Genomic DNA, 17,342 nt, shown 5'->3' with positions numbered 1-17,342 from the left:
CTTTGGCCTTTCAAAATTATTTTTTTTCCACTCTACTCCTTTATGTTTTAAATTTTTTTCATTTTACTTTTAAAATTAATTTCTATTAAAAAATAAATAAAAAATAACACATTATTAGTCATATGATATAAAAATATTTTATTATATATAACTCACACTTCTAACATAAACTTAAACTCTAATATAATAATATATTTTTTATATTATGTGACAGTTATTATGTCATTTCCTGTCTAATTTTTAACAAAAATTAATTTTAGGAGTAAAGTGAAAGAAATTTGAAACATGAAGAGTTAAAGTGGGAAAAAACAAACTTGAAAGGCCAAAATGAAAAAGTGACTAAACATAAAAGAGGTAAAATATAATTTATAAAAAAAAATAGCATTTTTTTCTCTTGAAATTGGCCTTTCAAAATTATTTTTTTTCCACTCTAATCCTTCATGTTCCAAATTTTTTTCATTTTACTTTTAAAGTTAATTTCTGTTAAAAAATAAACAAAAAATAACACATTATTAGTCACATGATATAAAAATATTTTATTATATATAACTCACACTTCTAACATAAACTTAAACTCTAATATAATAATATATTTTTTATATTATGTGACAGTTATTGTGTTATTTTCTGTCTAATTTTTAACAGAAATTAGTTTTAGGAGTATAGTGAAAAAAATTTGAAACATGAAGAGTTAAAGTGGTAAAAAACAAACTTGAAAGGCCAAAATAAAAAAGTGACCAAACATGAAAGGGGTAAAATATAATTTATAAAAAAAATTTGCATTTTTTTCTCTTGAATTGTCAGATTTTTTAAAGTTTAAATTATAATCATATTTAAAATTTATTTCGGCCTTGTTTGACAATATGAATTCGTAGTTAAAAATTCAAAATGTCACTATAAATTATCACTTCACTGCTTTTATTTTTACATATATATTCCTAAAAAATTAAAAATTTAACTAAAATAATCAATTTCCAAAGGGGACCTCAATAAGCAAATAAAATAATTTAGTGAGTAAAACATATATGCATTATAAAAACCAAGTAATTTGGGCTTTGTTTGTAATTGATTTGTTAAAAATATATTTGAAATTAACTCGTCTATTTAACTAAATTGGATTTATTTGGTTTGCAAAAAATATAATAACATAAATATTAGTTATAGAATCAGATGTGACTCTTTTACATAGAAGTTATTATTTGTCAATAGATTATTTTAATTACAAATTTATTATAAATTATAACATTGTTCTCTTTATATTTTTGTATATTTTTTATAAAAAAAATATTTAAATCATCAATAAAAAAATATTTAAAACTTATTAAAAAATATCTCACAAGGTAATCTACAATAATATGATAAAATATATATTAATTGTTAATTTATCATTATCTCTCTTACCACATAAATATTGATCAAAATCAGTATTTAGCGCACTACTCAGTACCTCCAATTTCACACATATAGCAGATAGTCAGGGAGAGATCAGGCGAGGAGTGAGGATACTCTTCTTGGCTTTTTACTTAGTAGGTCATTAGACTCAATTTTGAGTTTAATTTCGATAATTCAATTCATTTATATTTTAAAATTTATAATATATATTATATTTGTAAAAAATTAAATAAATTGAATATCGAAAATTACGTTAATTAAAAGTTTTATTAAATAATAAAATTGTTTATTAAAATTTTTTAATAAATAATTTTTAATTTTTCTAATATTTAATTAATTTAATTTTTTATAAATATAATATACATGATAAATTTTAAAATATAAATAATTTAAATTATTAAAATTGAACCAAAAATAAGCATAATAGGAAGGCAAGAAGAGAACGTAAGAGAGAATCCTTACTCAGTAGGAAATTGGTACACAGATTTATCCGTACCTCAAAATTTGGACCGTTGATCAACCAATCAACGCTTTCCAGTTTTCATTCCTTTGCTTTGCTTTCCTCACCCTCTCAACCTCAAACACACGCGTTGTGTCTCAGCACACCCACATTCCAGAAGTTTACTTTACTCTATCTCTAAAAGTACTAGTATAAAACTCGTACTCTCTTACTCGCCTCATCTCTGCTTCTAGGGTTTCAGTGTTTTTCTATCCTCTTCGTTTCCACAGTCACAACATCACAAACCAAACCACACAAAGATGAGGTATCTACTCTCTCTCTCTCTCTCTCTCTCTCTCTCTCTCTTCCCTGTTTTCGATCCTTCGATTTCGAGTCTTCAGTCACTCCGATCGACTCTTTTACGATCTCTATGTTGTTCTTCAATCATATGCTTTTTTACACTTTCAATTTTTGTAGCTTTTGTTTTTTGTTACCCCCCCCCCCCCCCGCGGGGGTTATTTTCGATTGTGTAAATGTGTGTTTTTGATTTTTGCCCTAAAAAAGCAGAAATTTTTTATATAGATTCTGTTGAACTTGTATGTGATGGTGTTATTCTTTCCTGCTGTTGCGAAAGTTTGATCTCTCATTCTATCTTTCATTTTTGCATTCTGAAAGATCCCGTAATTTTAATTGTTGAATGAGATCATTGTTCAAGAGATATTAATAACATAGGGTTTTGGGTTTATGGGTCTCGAGTCAATTTGCCAAAAATTCTGAAAAAGTTTTTATTTTTGTTTTTGTTTTTATTTTTATTTTTATTTTTATTTTTATTTTTATTTTATGAAACATTTTAGGGGTTGTGATTCAAGATTATGATAGTTGTGTTATTAGTTACTTTGTTTAGTTGGATAAGAAATATGTTATTTTGGGAGTCACAAAGAATTGCTAGTGACTATTGAACGGCTTTCTACTAGCAGAGTAGGTTTCTGTTGTAAAGTGAACTACTTCAATCGGTTGGTGGCATTTCTAAGACTCCTAGTTATTGGTTATTAAAGACACTGTGTGCTGATTTTCTATTGATACTTGGTCTTGCATTTTGAAACTTATATGTGTCCGTAGTATACAGGTAGGCATTTTTTATTATTTTAAATATTACAGTAGCTAATAGAGACAATTGTTAAGGAGTTCTCAGCACCATCATCTTTATGATTTTCTAGAAATGAATAGTGGAAAATAGGAGCTCTGAGTAATGTTTGTGGGAATGCAAATGTCTGTTGGCCATTTGTTGATGGACAGAAATCTGATGACATTGACAATATTATACTCCATGTCATGGAATTTTGTAGGCTACTGCATGAATTGATGATTGTGTCATGCTTCTATTGAAATTCTGGTTTTGTTTAGTCCACTTCATCAATCACACAACTCAATTCTTATTCTTCTACTTCTTTCTATGGTTGGCCAACATACTGGAGTGGGTCACTTTACCTTTGTAGTTGCTGCAGTGTACTCTGCACGTTAATATTGGTTGTGTTCTCCCAATATATATTTATATTTACTTGAGATACACACTAAAGATCGCTCCTATGGTTTCTTTATTTATTTTGTTATTTTTGTGTGATTATCACTGTCCTAATATGTTTTGTAATTTCCAGTCGACATCCCGAGGTGAAGTGGGCTCAGAGGCTGGACAAGGTTTTTATCACAATTCTATTGCCAGATGCCATAAATGCAAAGGTTAATCTCGAGCCTGATGGAGGTTTTACATTCACTGCTAGTGCTGGAGCAGAGAACCACCTTTACGAACTGAAGTTGGACCTTTTTGACAAAGTTATTGTCGAGGTAAGACATGGTTTGCCATTATTGCTACTCATTTGGTTCTTTCTGAATCATTGCGACAAGCCTGATGTATATGAATGATGGTTCAACTTGCACTGCACCTTGGACATGTAATCACATAAGCTGAGAATAAGGATTTGGTCACTTAGGCCTCGTTTGGGAACAGGCTAATTTAGTAACTTTTTAGCTATTTGGCTAAAAAGATAGGTAAAAAAAACTTGTATGTTTGGGATGACTTTTTGGCTAATTACGAAAAGATGTGCAAAAAGTAGAGAGAAAAGAGAATCTTTGACTTTTTGGTATAGGTTGTTGGCTTTTTGGCTAATTTAGTAACTTTTTGGCTAATTGGCTAAAATAGCCTCTTGCCAAACGAGGCCTTAGTTTATTACACTGGCTTAATATCTAATTACATAATCTAACTATCTAATGCGCTTGTCTACTCCTTTGGAAGGTCACAGGAAGTGGGTCCATCAGAAATAGTTTAGAATAGAATATTGTTTGTTATTATTGTATTTTGACTGTGATAGCTTTGTAGAATTTATTACGGTTTTGAGGGGATCCATTGACTGGCAAGTGTGCACTTGTTTGCTGTGGTTAGAGTAATGTATGCAAAATATTTTTCTGATTTATTTTACTCTACAACTTCTGATTCTCATTTTTGCAGGAAAGCAAAATAAATGTGGGTGTGAGGAGTATATTTTGTGTTTTGGAGAAAGCGGAGATGAAATGGTGGAAGAAACTACTGCGGGGAGATGACAAGCTACCACACTATGTGAAAGTAGATTGGGACAAATGGGTGGATGAAGATGATGATACTAGTATTATGCCCTCCAATTCACATTTTATTTCTTCAAACTGTTCTGCTTGATGTTGAATATATGGTCTTCATTTGTTAATTTGAAATCTACTTTTTTTGCTTAGGTTCTACTCCTAATGACCTTGATTTGGGAGGGATGGATTTCTCGGTAAGGATGTTTAGAGCAGCTTTTTGCTGTAGATTTGGAAATTCTTATAGGACTCTGCTGATTTTTTGCTTATTGATGCATGCACAGAAATTTGGGGACATGGGAGGCATGGGCGGCATGGGAGGCATGGGAGGCATGGAAGGCATGATGGGCGGCATGGGCGGCATGGGAGGCATGGGAGGCATGGGCGGCTTGGAAGGCATGATGGGCGGCATGGGAGGCATGGACGACCTTGATGATAGTGATGAAGGTAAAAAACTTTAGGCAGTTTTTATTTTGATATACAGATCAAGCATCACGTGTGCTTTGTTAATGCATCAAGTGTTAAGTAAAAGGGTGGTAAATATAGTGCCAAGATTGTTTGGTGTTGAGAGTGGTGTATTAGTAGTTTAGTTGCCATGGTCAATTGGAACACTGGCACTTCGAGGGCCCCATAAAGGCATGTTCAACATATCTCCAATGTACGTCCATACTGACATTTATTTAAACATTTGGAAGTTTGCTTCCATTCTTTTCCAAAATTTTAAACTGTTGTTTGAAGTTGACTTTGAGCAACAAGTTTTACTTTTGTGGAATTACTCAAGTATAACTTCGGCCATGAAATCAGTTTTTGCATGTGCAAATATATTGAGAACATAGTTCACCTTTGTTTCAGTAATATGTAGAAAATTGAAACAATGCGAAAGCAGTTCATGAAAGTATACCTGTTTATTGCTTTTCTTAAGCTGCCATTTAATGTGCATAACTCCTCATTAAACCACTAGGTCAGGCCACCCCACGGTCGCTCGGTTTGGGTTCTAACTAGGGCTGCAAACGAACCGAGCCGAGATGGGCTGAGCTTTGCTGAGCTTGAGCTCTGCTCGATAAGGAATTGGGCTCGAGCTCGGCTTGGCTCGTTAATAGTAATGAAACTCGAGCTGAGCTCTGCTCGACTCGGCTCGATAATTTTTTTTAATATTATTTATATTATTTAATATGTACTATTATTTATATATATTTATTTATTATTTAATATACAAATAATATATTTATTATATAATTTAAATAAAGATAAACGAGCCGAGTTTATGCGAGTTCAAGTTCGGTTTGTTTACTAAACAAGCCTAATATTTGAGCTCGAGCGTGGCTCATTTACTAAATGAACTGAGCGGAGGCGAACGCTTAACGAGCAAAGTCAAGCTTATTCATGGACAACTCGGTTCATTTGCAGCCCTAGTTCCAACCTAACTTGAAGTTTGACATCTCCCACTTGCCCATGGTTGGCATGACATTGTTGCTTCTCTCAAAATCCATCTTATAGGGCATCAACGTGGTTTATGAAAATGGCATAGTCCACTAGTTCTCATGTCAGGTGCTGATTCTGTATCACTGATGTGAGAAACAATTTTTGCTGTTTTTCTTTTGTTGAACTTCTGCATTTGTTTGTGGGACTAACAATTAGGTCCTCATCTATTTTGTCTGAGGGGCTTGGGCATTTAGAAATGAAGGGATCATGTCTCAGTCTTGCTTAAGAAGTGATTTGTCATTTTGCAATGAGTGTCAAGTTCAAGTAGCTTGCCGCTGGGTATACAAGTGTTTGCTATGTTGGTATCTTGGTGGGTGGGTCAATAGTAACTTCTTTGCCATTATTTATATTCCTTGTAATATGAGCTTCTTAATTAAACGATCTTGAATTCTGTAGAACAAGAAGTGATCCTTGAGTTTAGACGGGATCATTGATGTGGAGTTTGTTTCATAGACATGTAGTACTGGGTTCTTCTAGTCTACTGAGCGCTTGTGTTGAATGTGTTGGGAAAGAGTTATTGTGAAAGGTTTCTCTCTTCTGTGCTATAATCTATAGACAGCTCTTCTAGTTTATCCTTTTTTCCACAATTTAATTTTTGGTGGGAGGTGGTCTTATTTTATGTACTAAAGGTTTCTCTCTTCTGTGCTATAATCTATAGACAGCTCTTCTAGTTTCTCCTTTTTTCCACAATTTTATTTTTTGGTGGGAGATGGTCTTATTTTATGTACTAATTTAATTTATGTGTAGATGAAGAAATGTCAAAGCCAGAAGAGAAAAACGTCGAGAAAGCAAAAGGGAAAGCAACGCCAGGGGAACATGTGGCCAGTAAGGTGGAAGGAGCTACAGAGGGGAAAGTTGAAGCTGCACCAAGCACATGAACTGTCTTAGTTGAGGGTGTTGATGGATACCTTTAGCGCTGTGTTAGTGGGTAAATTTCTTCTCCATACGACTTGAAAAGCATGCCTTTTCCAAACTAAGTGAGTGTTAATTTGGCCCGAAGTTTCATGTTTACAAATATTGGCTTCTGTCGTTGGAGACACAGCAACTGTTATTCCATATATTGACTTGGATTTGGTGGTTGTATTTTATTTGAGGGTTTGGTGGATGATATTCCAATAGTAGGTGGCATCTGGATTCACTTAATGATTTCTTTTGCCTGCAGGAGTTTGATTTATTTCTTTTCTCGTTTGGTTTTTTAGTAGCCATACTACTACTACTGGAAAATTTGAACGAAAATTTGAAACGATATGGCGTGCGCGTGTGGTTTTCAAGGATTTGGTCGTGTTGGGTTTTCAAATTAATAGTATTTTTGTGTTGGGTTTTGGTTGTATTTTTAACTCCCCTAAGAGCATCTCCAACCGTGAATCAAAAATTTCACCAATTCTGAGTTCAAAAATGGCCATTTCCTGAATTTGATACTTCAGGCTCCAACGGTTCACCTTCACCAAATCTATCCCGGGACAACCGGGTGGTCGACCGGCCGGTTGACCGGTTAGGCCAAAATTTTTTTTTTTTTTTTTTTTTTTTGCGAATTGTCTGAACTTTTTTTGAACTTTCTGAACTTTTTTCGGGACAACCGGGGTGGTCGACCGGCCGGTCAACCGGCCGGTTGACCGGTTAGGCAAAAATTTTTTTTTTTTTTTTTTTTTAACGGTTTGAACTATTTTTTCTGAACTGTTTGAATCTTTTACTGGTTGATCGGTTGGTCAACCGGCCGGGCAACCAGTTGGTCGACCGGTGTAGCATTTTCAACGGTCAGTAACAGTGATTTGGTAAAATCTGTGTCTTGATCTCAGTTTGATGTCTTGTTTGCTGAATTCTCATTTTGGTATGACTTTGGTGCAACCGTTGGAGCGTGAAAAAGTAGGTTTTTCATCGAAATTTAAATCTGATGCTGGGTTTGGTTCAGCGTTCCAATTCAGCACTTTTTGTTTCATCAAATTTAAATTTAATAAAAATTTGTGCTTTTTGCTGTGTCAACCCTATCACCAAATAAGTATTAAATTTAGGATTTCTTAAATCTTTTATTAAATTGATGATGAATGTATCTTTCACTATTGATAGCCATTGGAATTGTAGGTTATTTTCATCGTCAGACCGGTTGGATGTCCGGTTGGTTGTCTCCCAGGATGAATATTGTTTTGTAAAAATTTGTGAAAAAATTCCATTGACTAATTATCTGTCTGGTCGTTTGATTGGTCGGCCGGTATTTTGATGAAAGTTTAATATTTTTAGTTGGAGTACGTGATATCATATTAGGTGATATCATCTGAAGGTTTTACCCAAATTTAATAAGAAAAAATATATATAAAAATCACAAACTGGTGCAGTGCCGTGACCCAACCCCAAACTTTTAGGTCTGACTGCCAGGAAGAGCGGAATAAAGAAGTGGAAGCTTTCAGCTCTATTACCCATCTATTGCTCTAACCCATTTAAATCAACTGCCGGTTCAAAATTGTTAAAATATAGAAAAATTACAATTCAGTCCACTTTTTGAAAAATAATTATAAATAAATAGAAAAAATTATGATTTTAATTATGGGAAATGTTTAATCCACACACAATATTCTACCCCGACACACTGCAATTGCACGTGGCACCCTCTGAACAAAAAACACCCCTTGTTTCCTCTCTATTTCTCAAATGTAAAATCTCTCTCTTAGAAACTCGTAGCAATCTTCGTCTCTCTCGAACAAGATTTCAAGTTTCGTATTTCTCTCTTAAATTGACGCCACAGCGATTCTCTCTCACAAACAAAATTCCAAGCTCCGTCTCTCTCTCTCTCTCTCAAGTTGACGCCGGGCCCAATCTCTCTCAAACAAGATTCCAACCATAGATTCAGCATCAATTCTTTCTTGCCTTCAATGACATTGCCACATTGTTTGTCAGATTGGGTTTTGTCGCAACCATAAAGGATCGAGCAATTGAAGTACGTAGAAGAGTAAAAGATCAAAAATTTGTTGGAGGAGAAAACCAACATGCAAGGGTGTAGAAGAGGAGAGATGAGACTGACCTAGCCAATCGAGGTGGCTCATTTCAGGACGACCTATTTGGTGACTACGATGATCCAATTGGAAAAGCCACACATCAAAAAATTGATGAGATCAATTTGCACTCACTTGATCAAATGAGTTTTCTGTTTCCACAACACTATGTGTGGTTTTTCTTAAATTAAAAGTTGATAATTAGAAAGTAAAAAATAAGAGTACTCATTTTTTAATTTTTAAATAATCAATTTTTTTCAGCTTATTTAAATTATTTTTGCGTAATAAGTTATAAGCAGAAGTTACACTAAACAGTTTGGTATAGACTCCTAAATTAAATAAGCTATAATTATCCCTAAAAATTGTACCAAACAGTCTATGTGAATGTAAATATATCCGATTTTATTCATATATTATTGACAATTGAAAGTTTGACACTTCATTGTTTTATGCCATTCAAAACTTAGCTCATCTAGATGCTTTACTAGATTATAAATATTGTTTTCGAAATTGAAAGAGAAAGAGAATAGGTTCATAATCAGAATAACAAATTAATACACACAACAGAGACAACAACCAAGGAAATGTGCATAACGGGGATTTATGTTTGTCTAGCATGAGACACCATTGCCTTTATCGTTATCGCAACCGACAACACAATCACTGCCAACCCTCTGCTATAACTTGCCACCTCCCTCTCTCTAGATTGCGACAGCCCCATCTATTACTGGACGCCCCAAAACTAGGGTTGAGCAAGGAATTGGTAAATTCGTAATTCGATCAGATTCAGTCCAATTTGATAGGTTTAGATTAGTTTTTTGAATCTATGATTTTAGTTCTGGATTGAAAAATTAAAAATTCGTAGTTCACGAATTAGTTTCGGATTGAACCCTATAGTTCCGGATTAAAACTAGTCCGGATCATATACAAATAGCCTATATTTATATTACACACTCTCCCGCATAGTATCTTCTCTTATTTCATATAAAACTTAAACGAAAACCTAAACCCCGCATACTATCTTCTTTTATTACTTTTATTTGTTAGATTTTAGTTTTAATTTGTAATGGTTTAAATACTCATAGTGGAATCAGTTTTTTTTATAATTATTTAAATTCTAGAACAGTATAGTCCTATTATGGAAAAACATGTTACTATTGTGGAACTAATATGATGCTATGTTTATGTTTTTATGAAATTAAAATGTCACATATATATATATATATATTTTTGTTATTTAATTATGTGAATCCGTGATCCTAAACCGATCTAATCCATGTTTAAATAGATTGGTTCCATGATTTAAATGGATTGAATTGGTTCTAATTCTTCAATAATCGTAAATAACAAATTGATCTTGATTTTACCTCAATTTAAACCAATCCGGACTATGTTCAACCCTATCCAAAACTCCTTTCACTGTCACCCTTAGTTCTCTCTGTCTGGCCATAATCAAGTGGTTTTGGTGTTGAATGCGGGGATAGATTTGTAGCGTTTTTGGAGGTGGATTGGATTGAGTGGAGTTTATTGGTGGTTTTGGCAATGGTGGATTATGTAAAAAGACGTTGAGGGAGGAATTTTTTTTATTTGTCATTAGTGATAAATTTGTCATTAGTGATGAGTTAAATTAAACTTTTAAATATTCAAACTTATTTATTAAGAATTAGCTCGAGCTCGAGCTAAACTCTACTTGTGCTTAAAAAATCAAACTCTAGCTCAGCTCGTCAAATATTTGTTGAACTCGAACTCGACACGAGCTACAGTTTGAAAAAAAATTAAATTTAAATTAAGTAAAAAAATTAAATTTAAATTAATATATTTATTAAGATAAAAAAATACAAAATTATGATTAAAATATATTATAATTCTTATATTAATAATAAATTTTATTAATCAAATATGTAAATTTACACAAACACTAAATATAAATAAAAAATGAAATAGATTATTGAAAATTTATTTAATATATTATTAAAAATAAATGTTAATTTATTATTTTTATGTTCACGAGACTTAGGAGTGGTTGTGGTTCGGTTTTAGATGGTTTGCGAATCGGTTTGGAATGATACAGATTGAATTTTAAAAAATAAGTATTTTTATTTTATTATTTTAAAATTAATATTGTTATGAAATTATTTAGTTATAGTTTCTTTATTTCCGTATTGCATTATGGTAGTTGCCAATTTTGGTTGTTTCCTAATTAAGTTAGATCTATATTTTGGTAGTTGCTGATTCTGGTTGTTTTCTAATTAAGTTAGGTCTATTTTTTGTTTATAAATAATGAATATAAGCCTTAGGGCAAAGGAAGAGATAGTTTTTTTGATAATTAACATATTTTGAGTTTTATAATCTTTTGTCTAACTTTGAGTATTCTTTTTAATTAACTATTGTTAAGCCTTTATTCTTGGTATTCTTTGCGAATCAACGAGTCTAGAGAGGAATCTTACTTCCGGAATTCTTGTTTGAATTAACGGATTTTAAGATTATTTTTATTACGCGTTTTGCGCTGCATCAGTTGGTATCAGATCTTGCTACGTTCTTGCTTTATGCCTAGGAATCGCAGTGATGCTCAGGAGGTTCCTGTGGAAGAGGAGGAGGTAATAGATGATGATTCTAACCTGCTGAGTTTTCATAGTGAAAGACCGAGGAGAGATCATGCATTGAAAAATTATAAAGATCACGTGAACCAAATCACTAAACACGATGATCTGATTAAATGGCCTTTCATGTCAAAATTTATTCTGGATTCGATTGTGAATTGGAGTAAGCCATCGATTTTTGATGATGAACTATTCATTGATGGAACTAATAATATGTTTAATCATATTTTGTCTGTTGGAAGCATAAATCAAAGTTATGGAAGCGTTGGTGTTAATTTTATTTTTGTGGAAGATCATATACTTGGTTTACATGAGTTTAATGAGCATTCAAAATCGATTTACAATATGGAGAATATTTTCTATGATCTGTTTGAAAAGAAATTTCATGAAGTGTCACGACCCCACTCTGTCCCTAGTAGAATGGTGCCGTGATGACTAGTAATCCGAGATTACCAAAGGCCAACTTACAAGGATTCACACAATCAGAGTATATATATATGGGGCCTACATGTGCAGAAGCAATAAATTTAAATCTAAGTAGTCCATAACATGTGCAGAAGCAATAAATTTAAATCTAAGTAGTCCATAAGAGTTGTGCATAGATCAAATGAAATGACATACATCTTAACATGGTTTTACAACTTGGATACAAATAAAATAAAGTATATGTTACATTTTGATCAAAAGGCTTTTCAAGCTGACATATACAAAAGAAATGAGTTACAAACTAAGAAGCATAATCTTCAAGATAATACAAAACATGAATCAAAACATCTTGCACATAATATCTTAGGCGTCACCGTCTTCTTGCTCATCACCTACATATATATAAAGGGGAGGGTGAGCTTGGATATTCAGTGAATGATATAATTAATAAAGGTTTGAATGAATGATATCCGAAATCTTTATCAAAACAATACATATAATAACTTGTACAAAGCATGAGATGAATCAAGTTCATCAATCAAAGTCTTTCAAAGCTTCTTGGATGTTAATAACATCTACATATTACCAAAGGATGACATTCCAGACAAAACAAGGGAATAATCGTCCCGGAATCGAAGCACACCCGTTAACGACCGTTGGTGGTCGACTCGGAATCAGTTAGACAACCCACGTGGAAAACTGTCAGTGGCAAAACAAGGGAATAATCGTCTCGGAATCAAAGCACACCTGTTCACGACCGTCAGTGGCCGACCCGAGATCGATTAGACAAATCCATCCGTACAAGACCGTCGGTGGCAAAAGAGATATCTCAACAAAGGTGCTACATAGGCTTAATGTCCCCTAGCACGAAAGGACGTTCCAAGAATGTCATCAAAACAAACATAATACTTGATACAAAAACTAGGGATAATCATTCATACTTAAACAAATACTTTTCTAAAACGAAACAAAGCAAAGCTTTTTATCAAAACATTAGAACATAACTTTATTAAAAATACCACTCACATAGCTCTTCGGGTGTAGGGATTAAGGCAAGGATTCAAGACCTACAAATACATGGCAAAGTCCACTAAATGTATTTCAAGAAGACAAGAAAGAATGCTCAAAGATGGTTATGCAATGCATTCTTAAAAACAAGCTTTACATGAATGAAAATGATGCCAGCATTTCTTTCCAAAACCAAGTCAAGACAAAGCAAAACATGTGCTGGGAGTTAAAACACTGTTTTTCTTCTAGGGAAACATGCTGGGAGTCAAAACATATTTTTCTTCTAGGGAAAACATGTTGGGTACCAACTAGCTCTTGGAATGGATGCATAGAGATGATCTAGGCTAAAATGACCTAGCTGGGTGAACTCAGGAGGTCTTGGCCGAGGTCCCACACCTCTTGGCTGAGGTGTGGTTACCTAGGCTTCGGTGTGCAGCTGCCTGCCGAGGTGTTACAAGGTGCCAGCAAGGGTGTACCGTGGTCGGCCTAGGTGTGCAGTGGTTAGCCTAAGTGTGCATGCAAGATAGACTAATGGTGCAAGTGATCATGCAAGGTAGACCAAGGTGAGATACGATGCTTGGCCTAGGTGTGAGATCTAGGCAAGAGTGGTCTCGGTGACCACACCTAGGGAAAGGTGAAGTCTGGAAATCTGGGTTTCCTCCCTTGAAGAACATGAAGAACATGAATGCTAGATTCATAACTTTTATTCCAAAATCTGAGATTTCATGATATGAGTTCAAAAACATGGACCTGGGTACCCATACTTGGAGATTTCATGAAAACAAACACAAAAATATGGAACTTGTTACAAACTTTTGGATCAAAAAATGGTTTTTCTTCAAGAACACAAGAACATCATTTTCTCTTCCTAAAACCAAACTTTAAATCAATGCATGACTTATGAATCATGTTAGATCATGCAATGCGATTAGATCAACATAAAGAACAACAAGAGTAGATCAAGAATCTAACCTCAAAATGCAAATCCAACGGTTCAAACTCTAATGATAAAGTTTGGAAATCTAGCTCTCTCTCTAAGAACTTCTTCCTCTTCTTCCTAGAGCTTCTCTCTCTACAAGGCTAGGATATGACAAAATGATATGGGGTTCTCAGCTAGCACCTGACTTAACCCTCTGCTGGGACACGTGGTAACGCCGGATTGGATAACCTCAAAAAGGTGCTAGAATGACAAGACAAGAGTATGACAAAGTGTGTATAACAAGTAAGGTGGTATGGGCACTTTGGCAGGTAATGATCTTGGATTAGGACAAGGCTTTAGGCAAAAGGTTTTAATGATCTCGGCTAGGAAGGATAACACTTGACCTAGCTGTGCCACACCTCGGTCTAGGTCATACCAGTCTAGGAACAAGATCGCTAGGTGCAAGGATCAAAGATCTAGGACGCCTAGATGATAACATCTCGACCTAGGTGATGCACACCTCGGCCTAGATGATGACATCTCGACCAATATGCCTAGGTGACGGGGGAGGTTAACCAAGGTGGTTCCAAGATGGTCCTAGGTGTAAGAGGTTCAAAGGTGTGACCTAGGCTTGAGATGACTTAGGCTTAACATGACCTAAGCTTGAGACAGCAAGCAAGGAACAAAGCATGCATATAACACTTAGGCAAAACACATAAGCACAAAACAAGACATGAACTTTTACTTAGGCAAAACAAGCCAAAGTCTACAAATACAAGCTTAACAAGACAAAATCATGCGAATGCACATGAATATGACTAAGACAAGAATGTGGGTTATTACATGAAGAGTTTATAAATTTTAGTTTGAACCGTTCAAATTTGGGCTTTTATGAAGATGTGTTAAATTTGTTAAAGAAATTTGTTCCTTTAATTTTAGGAAACTCTTCTTTGAAGTTTAGATTTACAAAAATTAACCTCAAATACAAGATTAATGCGAATAAGTGCAGACGTGCCAAGTTATTTCAAGCAATAGAAACTCGAGGACGAGTTTTCTTAATCGGGAAAGACTGATGCGGATTGAATTTTAGAAAATAAGTATTTTTATTTTATTTTTTTAAAATTAATATTGTTATAGAATTATTTAGTTATTTAGTTTCCTTATTTCCGTATTGCATTATGGCAGTTGCCAATTCTGATTGTTTCCTAATTAAGTTAGGTTTATATTTTGGTAGTTGCTAATTCTGGTTGTTTCCTAATTAATTTAGGTCTATTTTTTGCTTATAAATAATGAATGTAAGCCATAGGGCAAAGGAAGAGATAGTTTTTTTGATAATTAATATATTTTGAGTTTTATACTCTTTTGTCCAACTTTGGGTATTTTTTTGAATTAACTATTGTTGAGCCTTTATTCTTTGTATTCTTTGTGAATCAACGAGTCTAGAGAAGAATCTTACTTCCGGAATTCTTGTTTGAATTAACGGATTTTAAGATTATTTTTATTACTCGTTTTGTGTTGCATTTGACCCGTCCGCAGGTATGCGGTTTAGGAAAATTCAACCCGTAACCGCCCGTAGTGTGGGTTGCGGTTTGTGCGGATAGGGTTCGCGGATGTACGGACGGTTACTGGCAGTTTACAGATTAGACCTTTTTTAAAAAAAAATTATTTTGGAGTCTTTTTTTTTTTCTTCCATTTTGTAAATATTTATTTTAGGTTCTTTTCTCCCCATTTTCAAAAATGTTCCAACATTAATAATTAATGAATTAAAACTTATAAAATTAAAAACACAACAAAATCAATTTCTAACACAAACAAATCATTCAAAATTTTAAACTTTTAAATCAAATCATAAACTAACACAAGCATATATTTCAAAATTCTAAACTAGATCATCAATTTCATTCACTATCTACTATCTAACAATACAATTAAAGTAAAATCATTCAAAATCCTAAGCTTACCTAAAAGTAATTATTCATTAACTTTTACATTCATAAAAAATACAATAATAAAATAACAACGGATTTAACACACACGAAAAAAAAAAAGTCCAAGTGTCAACGGGTTCTTACGGGTGCGCCGCAATCCGCAATCATACCATATTCCAAACTACATCCGTCCGCATTGTGTCTAGGAAACCGGCCATTTGTATGTGGATCGGTTCGGATTGGTCGGATTACGCGGTTCGAATAACCCTATACGCAGCCCTAACAAGACTTATTGAGCCGAGTTTAAGGCTACTCGAACTCTTCATTAATAAGTAAGTGTAAAAATTGAACTCAAACTCCTTCATTTAAATAAATAAGTCAAGCTCAAACGAACTTTAAACGAGTCGAAATGAAATTGTTCATGAACAACTCAGTTGGTTTGCAGATTCACAAGTGTACTGTAAGGAGATGTTTGATTGGAAGGATTAGGGTGTGAGATTGGATTGAAATCCATTAGAAACCTCTTATCCAGCGTTTGTTTTTCTTTTACTCCGCCGAACATGGATTCTGACCAGACTCCTTATTCCTCATATGTGGGATTACACTGTCTGGGAGGGGTGTGGGACAATTTTCATGGGATAACAATCCCATGGGATTAAACCGTAAAAAGTCTATTTTGCCCTCATCATATATCATTTATTTCCTCTGTTGTTGGTGGGTTTTGGGTTTGTATTTTTTTTTTTTAAGCCTTGAAACATAGTTGATATGTTGCTTTTAATCGATCGGTGTGAAGGCTTTTTGTTAAAATCTCTTTAAATTTTGTTTTTTGTTCTTTTGGTTTTTGGGTGTGTGCTCTTTACTCATTTTTCTTTATTGATGTATTTATGTTTTGTTCATTCTATGTATTAATAAAGTTATTTTTTTACTGATAAAAAAAAATTAATTTTTTTGAAGGGAAATAGTCTTATTTATATTGAAAGAATGTGATCATTAAAAAATATAATTATTGGAAAAATATTTGTTTGAAACATTGAAAAAATTAAACAATTAATTATGATTCACTAATCAATTATAAATAAATATTAAATTTAAAGATAGATTTAATATTGTTATTACTCAATAAATAATTAAAATATAATAAAATAATTTTTTAATCATAAATATTAAATTTATTAAAAATAATTATTTAAAAAAATCTAATCTCATAAAAAAAATAACAACAATGATTCATCCCACTAAAAATATCACCACTAATAGCACTAATGCATTAAAAAAGTAAAAAAAAAAAAAAAAATACAACTCCAAGACCAAAACATCACATCATTAATGACGGGACCCACTGCCACCTAATTAGTGGGAGCACTAATTAGTGCTCCCAAGCATTTTTCAAAAAATAAACCCAAATAATCCAAAAAAATTCATATCCCCAACATTCAAGTCTTATACAAATTTCCTTATCCAGGCCGTCCAATTAAATATTTTCCAAGTTACCGTACCGGAACCCGGATCTTCTGTCGCCCTTTCCTGTGGCCCAACCCTGTCGCCCTCCAAAACGAC

The 17,342-nt window shown here is 33.4% G+C and overlaps 1 protein-coding gene across 3 annotated transcripts; it reads left to right on the top strand.

The window, feature by feature from the left end:
• Nucleotides 1-1,941: 1,941 nt before the first annotated feature.
• On the top strand, nt 1,942-7,063 carry LOC114295900 (HSP20-like chaperones superfamily protein). 3 transcript variants are annotated; one of them, XM_082904248.1, is made up of 7 exons: nt 2,001-2,156; nt 3,487-3,673; nt 4,335-4,488; nt 4,592-4,635; nt 4,723-4,766; nt 4,797-4,885; nt 6,668-7,063. In XM_082904248.1, exons 1-7 carry the CDS (start codon nt 2,152-2,154, stop codon nt 6,796-6,798), a joined length of 654 nt encoding a protein of 217 aa, XP_082760374.1. In that variant the 5' UTR covers nt 2,001-2,151; the 3' UTR covers nt 6,799-7,063. The 3 variants fall into 3 exon arrangements, with proteins under 3 accessions (XP_028096002.2, XP_082760374.1, XP_082760375.1); XM_082904249.1 differs by having other exon boundaries at nt 4,723-4,768; nt 4,817-4,885; XM_028240201.2 differs by having other exon boundaries at nt 1,942-2,156; nt 4,723-4,885.
• The last annotated feature ends 10,279 nt before the right edge of the window (nt 7,064-17,342 follow it).

This window comes from Camellia sinensis, chromosome 14, assembly GCF_055761805.1.
Source record: "Camellia sinensis isolate YWXY chromosome 14, ASM5576180v1, whole genome shotgun sequence".
Taxonomy (NCBI): Eukaryota; Viridiplantae; Streptophyta; class Magnoliopsida; order Ericales; family Theaceae; genus Camellia; species Camellia sinensis.
The sequence above is the reverse complement of the archived record's forward strand: the minus strand, read 5'-3'. Positions and strand labels throughout refer to the sequence as shown.

Bases quoted from the DNA above. Each gene is read 5' to 3' on its own strand.
- LOC114295900 (XM_028240201.2), top strand. The intron at 4,489-4,591 runs GTATTATGCCCT...TTTTTTGCTTAG, and splicing joins GGATGAAGATGATGATACTA to GTTCTACTCCTAATGACCTT. The intron at 4,886-6,667 runs GTAAAAAACTTT...ATTTATGTGTAG, and splicing joins CCTTGATGATAGTGATGAAG to ATGAAGAAATGTCAAAGCCA.